The sequence below is a fragment of the Megalobrama amblycephala genome, linkage group LG16, assembly GCF_018812025.1.
Source record: "Megalobrama amblycephala isolate DHTTF-2021 linkage group LG16, ASM1881202v1, whole genome shotgun sequence".
NCBI lineage: Eukaryota > Metazoa > Chordata > Actinopteri > Cypriniformes > Xenocyprididae > Megalobrama > Megalobrama amblycephala.
This window is the reverse complement of record NC_063059.1, coordinates 41,107,637-41,126,420: the sequence shown is the minus strand read 5'-3', so window position 1 is coordinate 41,126,420 and position 18,784 is coordinate 41,107,637. Positions and strand designations below refer to the sequence as shown.

Below are 18,784 nucleotides of genomic sequence, written 5' to 3'. Positions count from 1 at the left end.
GTTGTGTTCCAAATGACGCACTATACACTATGTACTCAACCCCTTCGCTATGTAAATAAAGCTGCGACAGTTTGAGTGCATGAAGTGTCCAACATTCCACACTTTTTTTTTTTTTTGGTTAATTATCTGGGTATTTGGTGTATTTTTAGGGCCCGAGCACCGATGGTGTGAGGACCCTATTGTAATTGATCAGTCAATAATTCTTCTCTGAAATGAATTCCATTTTTGAGTGCTTGAAAACTCATGAAACTTTGCACACGCATCAGAAGTGGTGAACATTTACATCTGATATAGGTTTCAGAATTAGGTGTGGCAAAATAGCGCCACCTACAAAATTTCAATTGTTTTATCTCAAGATGCACACCAGTAATGTTTTTTTCTAGTGTACATTTATAAATGTTACTTAAATATCCTACTTGAACCAAGACCTAATCCTGGCTTAGGCTAAAGGCTGATTTATACTTCAGCGTCGGACCTACGTTGGAGCTTCTGCGCCGTAGGCTATGCGTCTGTTTTCATTTATACTTCTGCGTCGTTGTCTGCGTCGACGTGCATGCAGACCACTAGGAGGCAGTGTCCGCGGTCATGTTGAGGATCAAAACAAAAGCCGAAGAAGAAGCAGCTCGTCATGTACGTTGTCAGAGAAGCTTACAAACAGAAACGGCAGAGAAGCGGCAAATAGGTAATGACTTTTGTTGCAGTTTGACTTCATGTGTCCTCTGAAACAGAGTGTTTTTTCATTCATAGTGAAGTTGAAAGTGCTCGCTCTTCTCCGAGTGCTCCGCGCCAGTTTTTTGACCTGAGGGAGGGGTTCTAGCAGACCAATCACAGGCGTACACTCGACGCAGAAGTATAAATCAGCCTTAAGCCCTGTCTGTGAAACCGGGCCTCAGCAAATAAGCATTAGGACATGCAACTATTGTGTAAACGGCACATTTTAATTTGATTTAAACACTTATGTCAGTTCTCTGCAGTTTTATTCATCAATTCTCCACATGGATGACATTATTTTCACTGAGTTTTGTCAGGCACATGCCTGTGGTGTCTTAAAATGTTGTCTAGACAAGCAGCCTACTGGGTTAATGACTTCCGCACTATTATTATAAATGCAACAAGAAGTCTTCATCAATTGAAACACAGATTGCTCAAGGTAAACAGGTTTGGGTTTATCTCTGAATTGCTGCCATAAGAATGTGGGCTATTCAATAAAGTCAAGCAGATGAACACACAAAGCAATAGTAAAACTATATGTTAACTGTAATATGTTTTGTGGTGTTAATTAAACTAAGACTTTGCCACTTTATCCTTACAGGGCTTCAGTAACAGCTCTGTAATGATGAATTTGTTGAAAATTCCCAGTCTTTTGCTCTTTTGGTATAGAGACCATGTAGCTGTTTGCCGTCACAAATAGTTTTATTTTCTCTCAAAGCATATACAGAGCAAATAACAACAGAATTGACCTCTTTAAAAATGTACACTGCAAAATGATTTCCTATATAATACATCCATTTGTGACAAATACAACAAATTACGTACTGATATCAGTTATTCTTATGGAAAGATCTAGATTTACAATTTTATTGTACTAAGAAGCTAAGTTCACACTTGAAACAAGGTTTATTTTAGGTGAACTGCTTTATTTTTTGGTTCAAATACATCTTATGCATCAAAATGCAAATATTAAGCAACTAAGATCAATTTAACTATATTATGCAGTCTGCAGCATATGATTATTCGGCCAGTTTGTTTTTCTAACCTGGCTTAAACGTTCTTGCATTAAAACACATCACATCATCTACACAATCTCAACATGCATCCACTAATGCTTCTGAATCTTTATACGCACGATTCTGCCTGCACAAAACACATATACGTGTCATCCATGGAGAAGGCTCTCAAGGCTCAGCCGGAGATTCGTCATCATCGCCGATGATTCCTTTCAGATATGAGCGTTTAAACTCCTCGAACACCAGGTCAGTTGTGTCGTCACTAAACACACACACAAGCATTAACATCACACAAAGAGACACAACAAGAAACTCAATCAACGTAAAAGGCCGATGTAGAGATGAAGAGGAACACTAAATCAGAAAACGGGAACAAAGGGGTTTTATGTCAACGACACACACACCCCTGTTCTAATGTCAGAAATATGTTTCTATTGAACAGTAACAACAGATTTACTCAAAGAACAGCACTAAACTGGGGCTCTACACAAGAGACGGGATCGCATTTAGATCGGACACTGATATCGGCGCTCCTCGCGCTCTCAACTTTCCCTTCTCAGAGCCAACGCGGATCGTTTATCATCTCGAGAGTGTGTTGTTGGAGATTAAAGACAGGGAAGTGTACACCACACATTGTGCAGTGAACACGTGGAATCAGAGACACGAGGACTCTATATGAAGGGTATTATATAGTGGCACATATAGCATAAGCGGTATCACAAACCCCACTGAATATACACCCTGATAATGGACAATTACAATGGGAAACACAGAGTGAATTCTTGTGGCTTACCTCTCTTTAGGAGGAGAACGGAGAAAATAAAAGAGACAACATTCAGTTATTATCAAGGCAAGTCATATATGTTTATATAGAGCTTTATACAATATTATATATATATATATATATATATATATATATATATATATATATATATATATATATATATATATATATTTTTTTTTTTTTTTTTTTTTTTTTTTTTTTTTTGACAATATGATCAGCTCACCTGGATCAGGTTTGGGATGCATGAGTTTGAAGGGAACCTCCACGGCAACCTCACTGAAACACACACGATTACATCTTACACACTTACACACTCTGAAATCTGAGAAAATTCTACACCAATCAAAACTCACCTGGTTCCAATGACGCTGTAAGAGAGCAGAAATAAAGCCATTAGCAAAGCCTTTCCTCTATGTATGAATCGACGCTGAACCTAAACTGGTGTTCACTCACCCCACCGCATTACACTTCAACACCACCCTATAGGCCACCAACATGCCCAGAATCTCCTTCAGAACTTCATCCTTTACGCTGAAGGGAAAATTCAGATAGAGAAACATTAGGGCCCTTTCAGATCATCCTCGAATAGATGCCGAATGAGCCGCACTCACATGCTAGAGGAGGCCAGGTTAGTGTCCTCATGCTTCAGTTTTCCATCCACAGCGATTCCATGTCTCTCGCGGTTACTGCTCAGTAGAGGACAGAGAGTGAACACCTTCTTCAGACTGGTACCAGCGGGCACTGTGTCCCTGTGAACCAACAGCTTCATTTTACCACAATGACAACAAATCGACATAACAGAGGCTTACAACACTCAAACAAAAGACATCACAAACACAAGACACGTTACACAATAATGATACATAAATGCAACACTCTCACTGTGACATCATAAAGACTCCATTTTCACAGTGACATCATAGAGACTATATTCTCATAGTGACATCACAGTGACATCATAAAGTCTTCATTTTCACTGTGACATCATAAAGACTCCATTTTCACAGTGACATCATAGAGACTATATTCTCATAGTGACATCACAGTGACATCATAAAGTCTTCATTTTCACTGTGACATCATAAAGATTCCATTCTCACAGTGACATCATAAAGTCTTCATTTTCACAGTGACATCATAAAGACTCCATTCTCACAGTGACATCATAAAGTCTTCATTCTCACAGTGACATCATAAAGTCTTCATTTTCACAGTGACATCATAAAGACTCCATTCTCACTATGACATCATAGAGATTCCATTCTCACAGTGACATCATAAAGTCTTCATTTTCACAGTGACATCATAAAGACTCCATTCTCACTGTGACATCATAGAGATTCCATTCTCACAGTGACATCATAAAGTCTTCATTTTCACTGTGACATCATAAAGACTCCATTCTCACTATGACATCATAGAGATTCCATTCTCACAGTGACATCATAAAGTCTTCATTTTCACAGTGACATCATAAAGACTCCATTCTCACTGTGACATCATAGAGATTCCATTCTCACAGTGACATCATAAAGTCTTCATTTTCACTGTGACATCATAAAGACTCCATTTTTAGTGACATCATAGAGACTCCATTCTCACAGTGACATCATAGAGATTCCATTCTCACAGTGACATCATAGAGACGCCATTCTCACAGTGACATCACAGTGACATCATAGAGACTCCATTCTCACAGTGACATCATAATGACTCCATTCTCACAGTGACATCATAAAGTCTTCATTCTCACAGTGACATCATAAAGACTCCATTCTCACAGTGACATCATAAAGACTCCATTTTTAGTGACATCATAGAGACTCCATTCTCACAGTGACATCATAGAGACGCCATTCTCACAGTGACATCATAATGACTCCATTCTCACAGTGACATCATAGAGACTCCATTTTTAGTGACATCATAGAGACTCCATTCTCACAGTGACATCATAGAGACTCCATTTTTAGTGACATCATAGAGACTCCATTCTCACAGTGACATCATAGAGACTCCATTTTTAGTGACATCATAGAGACTCCATTCTCACAGTGACATCATAGAGACTCCATTTTTAGTGACATCATAGAGACTCCATTCTCACAGTGACATCATAGAGAGTCTATTCTCACAGTGACATCATAGAGAATCCATTCTCACAGTGACATCATAAAGAATCCATTCTCACAGTGACATCATAAAGGCAAGACTCCCTAAATGTTACACATGGATCTAGTGAGCTGCTTATCTAGATTCCAAAATGTTCCTATTCCTATATTAAGAGTAGCAATGAATGTATTCTTCATGGAGAAGTAATTCCCAGAAAGCACTGCAACAAGCTCAGTGAACCTTTTCACATTTTTAGGTTTGGAATGCGGAAGTAGACTATAAAAGGACAAACTTCTATAGTGGTGAATTGGAGATGACACGATAGCATTTTCCAACAGTGAAAGAAAAACTCCACTATTGCCTTCCCAAGACTTTCCAAAAGAGGAGGAAAATGTAAAGAGATGGATTATAGCAGTTACAGGAAAGAGAGATGTCACATTTACAGTCACTCCCTTAGAAACTGTATTGGAAATCCTATCACAGCAGTGTTGATTTTTTTGTAATTTAATGCCAGGATAATATAACTCAGAGGATATGGTGAAATACACTACCGTTTGGGGTCAGTACAATTAAAGGTTTTGAAAAAAAAGTCTCATATGCTCACCATTTATTTGACCAAAAATGCAGTAAAATCAGCCAAATTCTGAAATATTATTACAATTCAAAATATCTGTTTTCTATGTGAATATATGTTAAACTGTAATTTATTCCTGTGATCAAAGCTGAATTTTCAGCATCATTACTCCAGTCTTCAGTGTCACATGATCACATGATAAAATAAAAAGGGTCCAAAAAGGTGTGCAAAGTCAAGAAAAGCATCAATTGTGACTTTACACTTACACTGCATTTTATTCAATACTGAGGATATGGATCAAAACAAACAGCTCAATGATCCACTTTACTCCACTGTTTCCTCTAAGGAGTGATTCAGTCAGTCACTTCAGAATGCAGAGAACTCATTCTATTATGTCATAAGAGCACGTGACATCGCTGTGACGTCACTGACTGTGTTTGTACTCACATGGTGTCCTCATAGGCCACAGGGCTGATGTATTTGTCATTTGAGTAAAGCACCACATTAGTAATCTGCTCCACTGTTACAGAGAAACAGAAAACACACACTGTAACACACCAAAAATACACTTTCCCATCAGTATTTAAAGTGATAACTGTGTTTATGTACCTGAGACTGACACGTCCTTCACGTTCCTGTTGGAACTGTTGTCAATTTCCACGCTGATGTTGATCTCCTCTCCATGGTAATACGTCTGTAACATGAACAATCGCAGAATTGAATGGATTTATTTATGTTTAGATATGGAATATGTTTATGGTTGCAATCACTAAGGTTGAAAAACGTCCCACCTCTTTCTCCAGAGTGACACGCATGTGCAGCGGTTTATCAGACATCACAAATTCACAGGTGGTCTCGCCCATCGGGGCCGCGCCGCCTTTATCTGGAGCATACTGGATCTTTCTGATGGCCAACCGGACTGTACTCCTGCAGAAAGAGAGAGAGAGATGCGGTATAGAGTTAATAGAGTCTTGATCTTGTAGTTTTGGTCTCAGGACCCTCAAGACCACATGATCATGGTCTGGGTCTCAAACAAGACATCAATCTATTTCCACCACACTAAAAATAATAATTGCTCCAACCACAGTATCTGCAAGGCTTCTGATTGGCTACTATTTTGCCTTGAGGTGTCTTGTGTTGTTCTGATTTCGTACTTTATAATGAATATAAGTGACTTTTCTCACCTCTTTTGGGCTTTTTCATCTTGATTTTCTGCACAGAACGCCTTCACCTCAAACTCCACGGCACAGCGCTGCACAAACACAGACATAACTTTTACTCCAGTTAATTAGACAAGTACATTTCAAGCTATTATAGTTGAACTAAAGCCATAAAACTTTCACTACTTGAATTTAGAGCTGCGCGATTAAACGTTAAAACATCGTGATCACAAACACACACTCAATCTTATTCCTAGATTTGAAGCTTCAAATAAAGACTGCATCAATTACATCGATACACCAGTAGGTGGTGACACGTGACGGTTAAAAAATATAATTGAATCATTCATTCAAGAGATTCATTCAAAAACACTGAATCATCAAGTAATGAAACAAATGAAGTATATGAGTGAGTGAGTCATTGAATCATTCACTCAATAGATTTTAAAAAACAAAATAATAATAAACTTATTAATTCAATATTTTTTTTAAACATACTTGGACAGGAATTCATATTTTGTCAGAACCTCTAGTAAATTACACGTTTAGTTGTCTATTCAGAATCATGGGAGAATTATCTCTCTGATCCGCATTAAAAAATTCTAAATTTATCAAAATTATGTAGCTTTACTTTAAATAAATATAAATATAAAATTCACTAAACTCATTTTGTTTAATCTTCACATTTCTCATTTTCATTTAGTGCAACTTAAAATTACTAAACCAAAAACTGAAACAAAAATGATTTAAAAACTATATAGACATTTAGAAAATATAGCTGCAAGCATTGATGACGGGCCCAAGCCTGGCACAACTGCCACTCCGGAGGCTTTAGGGAGACTGTGCATGACAGGTAATATCCATTTAAACTGGGTGAATGAAAAGGATTTTGTCAAGATATGAGACTCTTCCTGTTGCCCTTTTTGTCATGAATTTAATTCCTTGCCATGACAACACAGTTCTAGATATCCAATATCCATTTGCGATGTAGCATGTGTCTTGGCATCATGTTCAGAAAAGTTTGGTGTGAATCATAAGAATCACCTACGAGAAATAGTTAAAAATTCAGAGCATGACTTCTCAAAAAATAGCCGACGTCTTGTTGGTTGGAGTTAATGACTGTAAATTAGAAAGTTGTCCGACTTAAAGAGACACATTGGTGACTGTAGGTAAAACGCCATTATTCTGATGAAGACTGAAGCAAATCGGGTAAAAATAAAAGGGTGATCTCAAAGCATTTTGAAAGTGACATTTCCTGCTGCCAGTTGGTGGCACTATAACTTTGACTCACAATAGTCACATCCATGTGGTCGGCTTCCTAAAGTTTCATTAAAATCAATCAATGTATGCAGAAGTTATAACACACTTCCTGTTTCCCTTTTCTCGCCATAAATTTGTTTCAACGGCACAGCCAAACTGTTCAAGATATCAAAAATCCACTCGCAAATTAACATCATCAATGTCTTGACTTCATGCTGACCGAGTTTGGTTGCGATCAGATGCGATCTAGGAGGAGCATATCAAATTCCAGCATATGACTTGGAGTGCGAATGTTATACGGCCCGATGAGATCTATAACTGTATGAAGTTTGGTTACTGTAGTGGAAAAGGGCTGCGCTACAGAGCCCCTCAAATCCAACCATATAAAAGGGTGTGCCACGGAGCCCCCCACCAGGGTTCAAGAGTTTTTGAGTATGTTAAAGGACCCGAAAGTGCCTGAGAGGTCATAAAAGAGCAAATTTACCTAAGGAAAACAATAAGGCCTTCACCCTTTGGGCTTGGGCTCTAATAAAAATGACAAAAACACAATGAAATGACTAAAACTTTAACCAAAACGTAAAAATAAAACCTACAATAGTATGAAAACACTGAATGTTTGTGGTTATGATGTTTTTAGTCGTTTACCTTTCCTGGGTCTGTCGGCGCCGGCTGCAGGGCTACAGAACAAGGCAGGTTATCTGGAAACTGAGAGAAAACACATTCGATGGCGGTTTCAGAAATCACAACATATTCACCCACACAAACCCACTTAAAGAGCCCCTATTGTGCTTTTTTGGATATGACCTTTCATGCAGTGTGTAACGGAGATGTTTCTGAATGTTAAAGGTCTGCAAAGTTTCAAAGATCAAAGTTCAGATTAATGGAGTTTTTGCCTCATAAAAGAAAGAATCGATTCTGAACTGAAAGGAGTCGTCAGTAATTCCAGTCTCACTTCCTGCTGAAACTACATAGGTTATGTTTGTAACCAATTTGCATAATGCCAGCCTTTTTGCCCCGCCCTCAAACACTGTAGTTGTATCTGAGACTGGAAGAGTTTGGTTCGTGTTGTTCATGTCGAGAAGACGCTATTTTCTGCTGCCAAAGCAAATCCACTTTGATGGGCCGTCTGACCAATCGGAGCAGAGCAGGATCTTAGAAAGGCGGGGTTTAGAGAGACCGAATCTTTAAACGAACCGTTTCAGACACTATGAGAAAAAAGAGCTGATGCTGCAATGGATATTATGAGAAAATTAAAGTGTTTTTGACCTTGGATGCATGTAAACCTGTTGTAGGAGACTCCAAAACAAAATTAGGAACCTTTAAAAATAGCATTACGGGGCACTTTAAAGCAAAAGTTTGTTAGTCTGCCATGAATAAAAGTGATCAAACCTGACTCTAACCTCAAAGAAGAAGGGATACGCATTGTCTCCGAGCTTACGCAGGATCTTCTCTTGCACTTTGGTGTGAATGCTGCGTTCCTTGTCCTGGAGAGGAGGATAGACCTGCCGTGTGCACAGGAAAATATCCCTGCGGAACGCAATTCCCAAGACGTCCATATCGTCCCGACCGTATCGGAATGTACAGGACAACATGACGTAGACTAGAGGAGATAAACACACATACAGTAGATTAATTCATCTACACAGGCTTCACAGGCTCAACACACACATACAGCTCAACACTGCCATCTGTCTGTGAATATGAACTTACCTTTCTTTCCCTTCACCTGCTCTGGGTCGATCAGCACTACACCATCTGAAAACATGAGAGAGAGAGGGAGAGAAATCTGTCAGCTGTACATCAGTGTTATTTTAATGTCACTCAGATACAGTTATAGTTTTTTTTTATTAATATTTTGAATTAGTTTTTATTTTTATATTTTACCTTTTAAAATTAAAACAAAAAAATATACAAATAAAATTCATTCAAAATATTCATAAAAACTATGTAGACATATATTACATATATAACAAAAATTACTATATAGTTTGAATTAATTTTTATTTCAGTTTTAGTTATTTTAGTTATCAAGTTAAACTAAATGAAAACGAGAAATGTTACTTAAAATGAAATAAAATACGTTTTTTAAAATATTTTATTTCAGTTAAAGTTTATTTTAATCATGGGAGAGAAGAAATGCACATTTAAGCACATTTAAACAGTTTACTTAAAGCCTTTATGTATCATGCATTATAAAGGTATTCATAATGTACATTATAACACATTTTAATAAATATTTGTATCCAAAGTTAAAATGCATTATAATATTTGCAGATTCCTTGTTACATCTGAAATTGGTTGTCATGTGTTTTAATGCTTTATACTTTCTAAAGGTGTAACTTAAGTATTATAATGTATTATAACTGTGGTTACAATTATTCATACAGATCATACAGCGCAATATAAGGTGCATTACAAGGCATAATTAATGCATTAATAATGCATTATATATAAAGGCTGTAAGTAAAGTGTTACCGAAGTTTCATCTTCCGCTCTGTACTAAAGTTCAAGATGAACCCTGACCTGGTTACACGACATTTGACCAACAAAGGATCAAAACGTCACAGATTGACCTGAACACAGTTTTGCAGTGGAGTAAATGCTACTAATTAGACGATTTCATGATGTTTTGTGATTTATTTCTTAAAGCAGGGTTTCTCAAACTGGGTTCAGCTGATCAAAAGCTAATAATTGATTATAAAAAAGGTCTAATAAAATAAGATAAAATAAAACACTTTACAACAACATTATTTAACATGGACTAAAAATGAATTTCTACAGCATTTATTAATCTTAGTTCATGTTAGTTTAATAATTTACTAATACATTATTAAAATTTAAAAGTGTATTCGGTGACATTAGTAAATGCACTGTGAACTAACATGAACATTTTATGAACTGACATTAATTAATAAATGCTGTAAAAAATATTTTGCTCAAGATGTTAACCAATGAGACCTTATTGTAAAGTGTTACCAAATAATTAAATTTAAAAAAATAAATAAAACACATAAAAAAAATGATGTGACCATTAATTGACCACTAAAAGAATCACTAAATTAAAATTGAGATATTAAATATTTTAGGTCAGAGAAGTTTGGCTGACAAAACAGTTTGGAAATCCCTGTCTTAAAAACAGTGTGACATCATATCCTGTTTGCCCATAGTCTATATATTAAAGCCTGATGTGGCTATACAGTGATTTGCAAGTGAGCCGTGATTGGCTGCTAAACTCACCAACAGGATCAACAAAGTCGCAGTGGTCGACGAAATCCCGTTTCCCCATGTAAACGCCAACCTATGACATCACACACAGTTAACCAATCACTGCACTAACACACAAACATTAGCTAACAACACAGACACTACTACACAAAACAGCACTGATACAATGAAACTGAAAACAGACAAAAGTGATGAAAAGGGAAGGACAGATACTCACAGATTTGTCTCTGGAGAGTTTCTTGTAGATGACGTGTTTGGGACTCATTGTGTCTCTTAAAGCAGAAATATAAACAACGATGATCAAAACATACTCATTATTAATATTCATTACCATAAATCATAATATTATAAACATTCAGCCATCTCAAGTTTTTTTTAACTGATGGCTCTTGGTTTCAGAGGATTTTTAGACTCTTTTAGACTGAATGTGTATCAGTAAACACACACACACACACACACACACACACACACACACTCATCAGCAGTTTCAGGTCTGAGCCGATGACTCACAACACTAATCTAGTGTAACCTAAACCTCAAGTCAACACACACTTAACTGCTTAAGAGTCTATGATTGGATCATTATTGCAGTGATTATTATGTTTCTTGCTTGTTATATGCAGTGTTGGGGGAACACATTACAAGTAACGTGAGTTATGTAATCATATTACTTTTCTCAAGTAATTAGTACAGTAACACATTACTTTTAAATTTACAAGAAAATATCTGAGTTACTTTTTCACATCAGTAATGCAAATTACTTTGCTTTCCCATTTATTGACTGACAGCTCTCCTGTCCCATTGTTGAGAGCTGAAGGCGTAGGACATAGCACAAGCGTTTTAAACTGCGAGAGGCGTTACACTTTCTTCGTAAATTGAATACAGAAGTCGTAGGATGTAGCGTAACCTCTTTGAACTGCGAGAGGCATTACACTTTCTTCGTAAGTTGAATAAAGGAGTAGGACGTAGGATGTAGCGTAACCTCTTTGAACTGCGAGAGGCGTTACACTTTCTTCATAAATTGAATACGGAAGGCGTAGGACATAGCGTAACCGTGAGAGGTGTTACACTTTCTTCGTAAGTTGAATACGGGAGGTGTAGGACGTAGCGTAAGCATTTTGAACCGCGAGAGGCATTACGCTTTATTCGTAAGTTGAATACGGAAGGCGTAGGACGTAGCGTAACCTCTCTGAACTGCGAGAGGTGTTACACTTTCTTCGTAAGTTGAATACGGAAGGCGTAGGACGTAGCGTAACCTCTCTGAACTGCGAGAGGTGTTACACTTTCTTCGTAAATTGAATACGGAAGGCGTAGGACGTAGCGTAACCTCTCTGAACTGCGAGAGGTGTTACACTTTCTTCGTAAATTGAATACGGAAGGCGTAGGACGTAGCGTAACCTCTCTGAACTGCGAGAGGTGTTACACTTTCTTCGTAAGTTGAATACAGGAGGCGTAGGACGTAGTGTAAGCATTTTGAACCACAAGAGGTGTTACACTTTCTTCGTAAGTTGAATACGGGAGGCGTAGGACGTAGCGTAAGCATTTTGAACTGCGAGAGGCGTTACACTTTATTCATAAATTGAATACGGAAGGCGTAGGACGTAGCGTAACCTCTGAACTGCGAGAGGTGTTACACTTTCTTCGTAAGTTGAATACGGAAGGCGTAGGACGTAGTGTAACCTCTCTGAACTGCGAGAGGTGTTACACTTTCTTCGTAAATTGAATACGGAAGGCGTAGGACATAGCGTAAGTGTTTCGTACTGCGAGAGGCGTTACACTTTCTTCGTAAGTTGAATACGGGAGGCGTAGGACGTAGCGTAAGCATTTTGAACCGCGAGAGACATTACGCTTTATTCGTAAGTTGAATACGGAAGGCGTAGGACGTAGCGTAACCTCTCTGAACTGCGAGAGGTGTTACACTTTCTTCGTAAGTTCAATACGGAAGGCGTAGGACGTAGCGTAACCTCTCTGAACTGCGAGAGGTGTTACACTTTCTTCGTAAATTGAATACGGAAGGCGTAGGACGTAGCGTAACCTCTCTGAACTGCGAGAGGTGTTACACTTTCTTCGTAAATTGAATACGGAAGGCGTAGGATGTAGCGTAACCTCTCTGAACTGCGAGAGGGGTTACACTTTCTTCGTAAGTTGAATACAGGAGGCGTAGGACGTAGTGTAAGCATTTTGAACCACAAGAGGTGTTACACTTTCTTCGTAAGTTGAATACGGGAGGCGTAGGACGTAGCGTAAGCATTTTGAACCGCGAGAGGCGTTACACTTTATTCATAAATTGAATACGGAAGGCGTAGGATGTAGCGTAACCTCTCTGAACTGCGAGAGGTGTTACACTTTCTTCGTAAGTTGAATACGGAAGGCGTAGGACGTAGTGTAACCTCTCTGAACTGCGAGAGGTGTTACACTTTCTTCGTAAATTGAATACGGAAGGCGTAGGACATAGCGTAAGTGTTTCGTACTGCGAGAGGCGTTACACTTTCTTCGTAAGTTGAATACGGGAGGCGTAGGATGTAGCGTAAGCATTTTGAACCGCGAGAGGCGTTACACTTTCTTTGTAAGTTGAATACGGGAGGCGTAGGACGTAGCATAAGCATTTTGAACCACAAGAGGCGTTACACTTTCTTTGTAAATTGAATACGGAAGGCGTAGGATGTAGCGTAAGCGTTTTTGATCCGGGAGAGGCGTTACACTTTCTTCGTCGTAAGTTGAATACGGAAGGCCTAGGACGTAGCGTAACCTCTTTGAACCGCGAGAGGCGTTACACTTTCTTTGTAAGTTGAATATGGAAGCCGTAGGACGTAGCGTAAGCATTTTGAACCGCGAGAGGCATTACACTTTCTTCGTAAGTTGAATACGGAAGGCGTAGGACGTAGCGTAACCTCTCTGAACTGCGAGAGGTGTTACACTTTCTTCGTAAATTGAATACGGAAGGCGTAGGACGTAGCGTAACCTCTCTGAACTGCGAGAGGTGTTACACTTTCTTCGTAAATTGAATACGGAAGGCGTAGGACGTAGCGTAACCTCTCTGAACTGCGAGAGGTGTTACACTTTCTTCGTAAGTTGAATACAGGAGGCGTAGGACGTAGTGTAAGCATTTTGAACCACAAGAGGCGTTACACTTTCTTCGTAAGTTGAATACGGGAGGCGTAGGACGTAGCGTAAGCATTTTGAACCGCGAGAGGCGTTACACTTTATTCATAAATTGAATACGGAAGGCGTAGGACGTAGCGTAACCTCTCTGAACTGCGAGAGGTGTTACACTTTCTTCGTAAATTGAATACGGAAGGCGTAGGACATAGCGTAAGTGTTTCGTACTGCGAGAGGCGTTACACTTTCTTCGTAAGTTGAATACGGGAGGCGTAGGACGTAGCGTAAGCATTTTGAACCGCGAGAGGCGTTACACTTTCTTCGTAAGTTGAATACGGGAGGCGTAGGACGTAGCATAAGCATTTTGAACCACAAGAGGCGTTACACTTTCTTTGTAAATTGAATATGGAAGGCGTAGGATGTAGCGTAAGCGTTTTTGATCCGGGAGAGGCGTTACACTTTCTTCGTCGTAAGTTGAATACGGAAGGCCTAGGACGTAGCGTAACCTCTTTGAACTGCGAGAGGCATTACACTTTCTTCGTAAGTTGAATACGGGAGGCGTAGGACGTAGCGTAAGCATTTTGAACCGCGAGAGGCGTTACACTTTATTCATAAATTGAATACGGAAGGCGTAGGATGTAGCGTAACCTCTCTGAACTGCAAGAGGTGTTACACTTTCTTCGTAAATTGAATACGGAAGGCGTAGGACATAGCGTAAGTGTTTCGTACTGCGAGAGGCGTTACACTTTCTTCGTAAGTTGAATACGGGAGGCGTAGGACGTAGCGTAAGCATTTTGAACCGCGAGAGGCGTTACACTTTCTTTGTAAGTTGAATACGGGAGGCGTAGGACGTAGCATAAGCATTTTGAACCACAAGAGGCGTTACACTTTCTTTGTAAATTGAATATGGAAGGCGTAGGATGTAGCGTAAGCATTTTTGATCCGGGAGAGGCGTTACACTTTCTTTGTCGTAAGTTGAATACGGAAGGCCTAGGACGTAGCGTAAGCGGTTTGAACCGCAAGAGGCGTTACACTTTCTTTGTAAGTTGAATAAAGAAAGCATAGGATGTAGCGTAAGCCTTTTGAACCGCGAGAGGCGTTACAGTTTCTTCGTAAGTTGAATACAGAAGGTGTAGGACTTAGTGTAAACGTTTTGAACCGCAAGAGGTGTTACACTTTCTTCGTAAGTTGAATATGGAAGGCAGAGGAGGTAGCGTAACCTCTTTGAACTGCGAGAGGCGTTACACTTTCTTCGTAAGTTGAATACGGAAGGCGTAGGACGTAGGATGTAGCGTAACCTCTTTGAACTGCGAGAGGCGTTACACTTTCTTCGTAAGTTGAATACGGAAGGCATAGGCCGTAGCATAAGCGTTTTGAACTGCAAGAGGCGTTACACTTTCTTCGATGAACACTCTGTTAAGTCTTCTCCAGCACATCCCAAAGACTTTCAGTGAATTTAAGGTCTGGATTCAGAGGTGCCAATTCATGTGTGAAAATGATTCTTCATGCTCCCTCCCAACCATTCTTCCACAATTTGAGACTGATGAATCTTGGTTTTGTCATCCTGGAATATGGCCATGATGTGTCTTCCTACATGGTTGTTTAAAAAATGAAAAGCTACACACTCCATCAATTAGGGTTAAAAGAACTGTTGTCAAACATATAAAATGCTAGAAACATAATAATTACTGCAATAATCTAGTCATAGACTATTAAGCATTCACCTATTTAAATCCAAACAGCGACTTTTTTTTTATATATTTTTTTTTTTTGTCCGGACAGTGTATAATCCATTTGTCCTCAGATCTGAACGGGTCCTGCAGCAGTAACACTCACCTGTCTGTGTTCAGATGCAGATACAGTTGTGTGTCCAGTTAAAGTGTGTTGTTGTGGACGACGGTGTTCAGGGCCAGTATTTGTAACCTGTGACTCCGCCCACCGCCTAGCCATTCGTTTACCGTCAGCGAGATTAACGTCTCTGGCTTGCAGAAGTAATGAAGATGCACAACTAATCCAATCATTGTATCACATGGAAATCATTGTTATATCACACCCATGGCAAATAAGCAACAAGGAAATACATTTAGAATAATAAGGCGTGCGCTGACAGATTATGAGGGATCTGATGACTGAAAAGGGTTTCTGAGGTGAATGGTCCTACCATCTAAGCAATAAAGAGTTGATTCTCAATGTAGATTCAAACCTTACCTAAGTTTACAGGAATGATGATTAAACAAAAATTATCTTGCATGATTTCAAATCATACAAATCTATAGTTTCACTAACAATTTACAATAAGTTTCCATTTACTCATTAACATTAATAATGAGCAATACAGTTAACTTTTGTTAACTACTGTTAAGAAATGAAACCCTGTTGTAAAGTGTCCCAGGTATGTTTTTAGAACATTATATTCTGAATCAGACTGATTGGTGTCGTCTTTTACTAGTAGATCTAGTAGTGTCATATAAATTAAGGTTAATAGCTGGGCTCTTACTGGAACACTGGATTGACCAATCAGAAGAAAGGACTGGAACGTTCCATTCTCTAATGCATGCGTGTGTGGGTAATCAAAGAAAGAGGGGGCTGGAGAAACACTGAGCGCTCGGATGATAAACCCTGCGATTTAAACCCGTGTTGTCGGTCTCAGCAGTCTCGGTGCTGATGTCAGCGCAGTGGATTACACACGCAGAGAAAAGACCCTCTTATCGCTCTCATCACACGCACACAGTGTCTGAGCGGGTTTCAGGGTCCAAGAAATGGCAGCCAAACTCCCTTTTGTCCATAGAGAGGCCTGGAAATCAGCTGATTTGTGAGAATTCGGGCTGGACAATATTAACAAAAAACTGACATTAATATATCTTATTTTCCTGCAACATATATTGTGATATACAAAAAATACAGGAATTTTCAGCATGTGACTTGAATAGCTCTATGGCTTTTTAATGGCAAAATCCTTTTAGGGTTGAACTAATGTGAAATGTTTCTCTTTTTGAGCTTTGGTTTGGAGTGGCTGAAATGCATTCACAGTTTTCACACACTATTAGTTGTTTTCATGCCTTTTGCACAAAATTACACCATTTCATGCTTTTCATCTTCAGAAAGATCTTTCTTCCTCTCCATATTGCATGAGAACTGTGACTTGCTTAATAATGTGGAACAACCTCTAAGTAGAGTTTCCACAGACCTGGCAAATTATTTTGTCTAAGATTAGCACCGGTTATCTAAAAAGACATGGATAAATAAACAAACATTTTCTTAGAAAAACTAAAATCTGAATGTTTATTGTACTGTCACTTGCACAATAATTTGGAATGCGGTGTATTTAAGGAAAGTTTCACTGTAATACAATACATATTTTATTTCTAAACAGATTATTGGAGCATGTTTTACAAGAAAAATACTATTTCAGTCTTATTATTTCAAATTTTCATGTTTAATTCAAAGTTACTCACCATTTCTTTGTAATAATTTGTGAAATTTACAACCAATTTAAAAGTGAAAATTGTTTTAAAGTGAATGCTACACCAATTTTTTTTTTCTAGTGCTAAGTGGTTTTATAGCGTCAACCAGTTCAGACTAAAAATCATTATTAAAATAAAAAAATATTAAAATAAGAAATATACTGTAATAAAACTATTGTACTGTAAAATAAAAATGAGTAATGAAATTACTTTTACTGTAAAATTACAATACTAATACTTATGCCTTGATTTATTCATTTTCAAACAGCAACACAGAACTTTTATTTTGGTGGGTTGCTTGTAAATTTGGGATAGTAAAGTGTATGTCGAATGCACACTTCAGAATCTTGCCAGTAGTAGTAGGTCATCCGGGGACTTTTCGCCCATTGTTTTTGGAATACCATGTATTCGGACATACTACTCTTTTGGCGTTCTGTTGTACAGTAGGGAAGTATTCGATTTTGGACACTGTATTTGTACATTTACACGCATGCGGCTCATGATATCAAGCACGTATAGTTCACTATAAGCACATATATTTATTTAATTAAGTCGCAGCCTGTGCGATTTGACAGTAGCATGAAGCCATATTGCGATATCAATTTTATTTTGATGTATTGTGCAGCCCTAGCTTCAACATAATCGACTTCAACGGTCAGTCAATGGTCATGTGATACGTTTATGTTAGAAAATGTAGCCTGTTTTTTTTTTTTTTTATCTCACATACATGGACTCCGCAACATGTTTAAAACACTTTCCAGACACTATAAAGATAAATATAACTCGCTCGCCCTTATTGACATGACTCTCCCGTTTAAGTTGTTTTTAATAATCCAAGAAAAAGACAAACAAATGCAAGTAACGTCTCACACATTTTATGGTGTGCAAACATTAAGCAGACATGTACAGAGACCTCATATACATTAGCGACAATTACCTTCCACAGCCCGTTGAGCGATACAATACAGCACTCACTCTCAGCCCCACCCACAAATGAGTCAGGGGGGTGGGGCTAAACGCAAGCCACACCCACAAGTCATCAATAAAGTGTGCTGTCCCCTCCACTCACTATCTGAATCCAAGTGCACTTGTTTGGCACCTTGCCAGACTCCAGCGTTGAACGTTGGGGACACGAGTGTTTTAAAACGAGCCACGGCAGCTAGCGTGATGGCAGATACATCATTTATAGTGTTAGAGAGAATATGAAGGAGCATTACAGTCATTTGTTTTATGTTTTTTAAACTTTAAGTGCAAACGTCACCAGTTCCGCTGCTGGCGTCAGGGTAGATAACAAGTGCACTTGTTTTCCTTCGCAAAACAGCTGAGCAGAGTTTGATACAGTATTTGAAACAGACGTCATGCTCGGAGGAAACGCTGTG

At 38.6% G+C, this 18,784-nt stretch overlaps 1 protein-coding gene across 1 annotated transcript; it reads right to left on the bottom strand.

Annotated features, from left to right (window-relative positions):
* Positions 1-1,394: 1,394 nt before the first annotated feature.
* On the bottom strand, positions 1,395-16,984 carry sagb (S-antigen; retina and pineal gland (arrestin) b). Its single transcript, XM_048159686.1, has 16 exons — positions 15,778-16,984; positions 11,060-11,114; positions 10,855-10,915; positions 9,328-9,372; positions 9,018-9,217; positions 8,263-8,322; positions 6,382-6,449; positions 5,989-6,124; positions 5,807-5,891; positions 5,645-5,717; positions 3,123-3,260; positions 2,965-3,042; positions 2,865-2,879; positions 2,735-2,787; positions 2,521-2,524; positions 1,395-1,989 (listed from the first exon to the last, which is right to left on the bottom strand). The coding sequence occupies exons 2-16, from the start codon at positions 11,105-11,107 to the stop codon at positions 1,896-1,898; spliced, it is 1,158 nt and encodes a 385-aa protein (XP_048015643.1). The 5' UTR covers positions 11,108-11,114; positions 15,778-16,984; the 3' UTR covers positions 1,395-1,895.
* Positions 16,985-18,784: the final 1,800 nt, after the last annotated feature.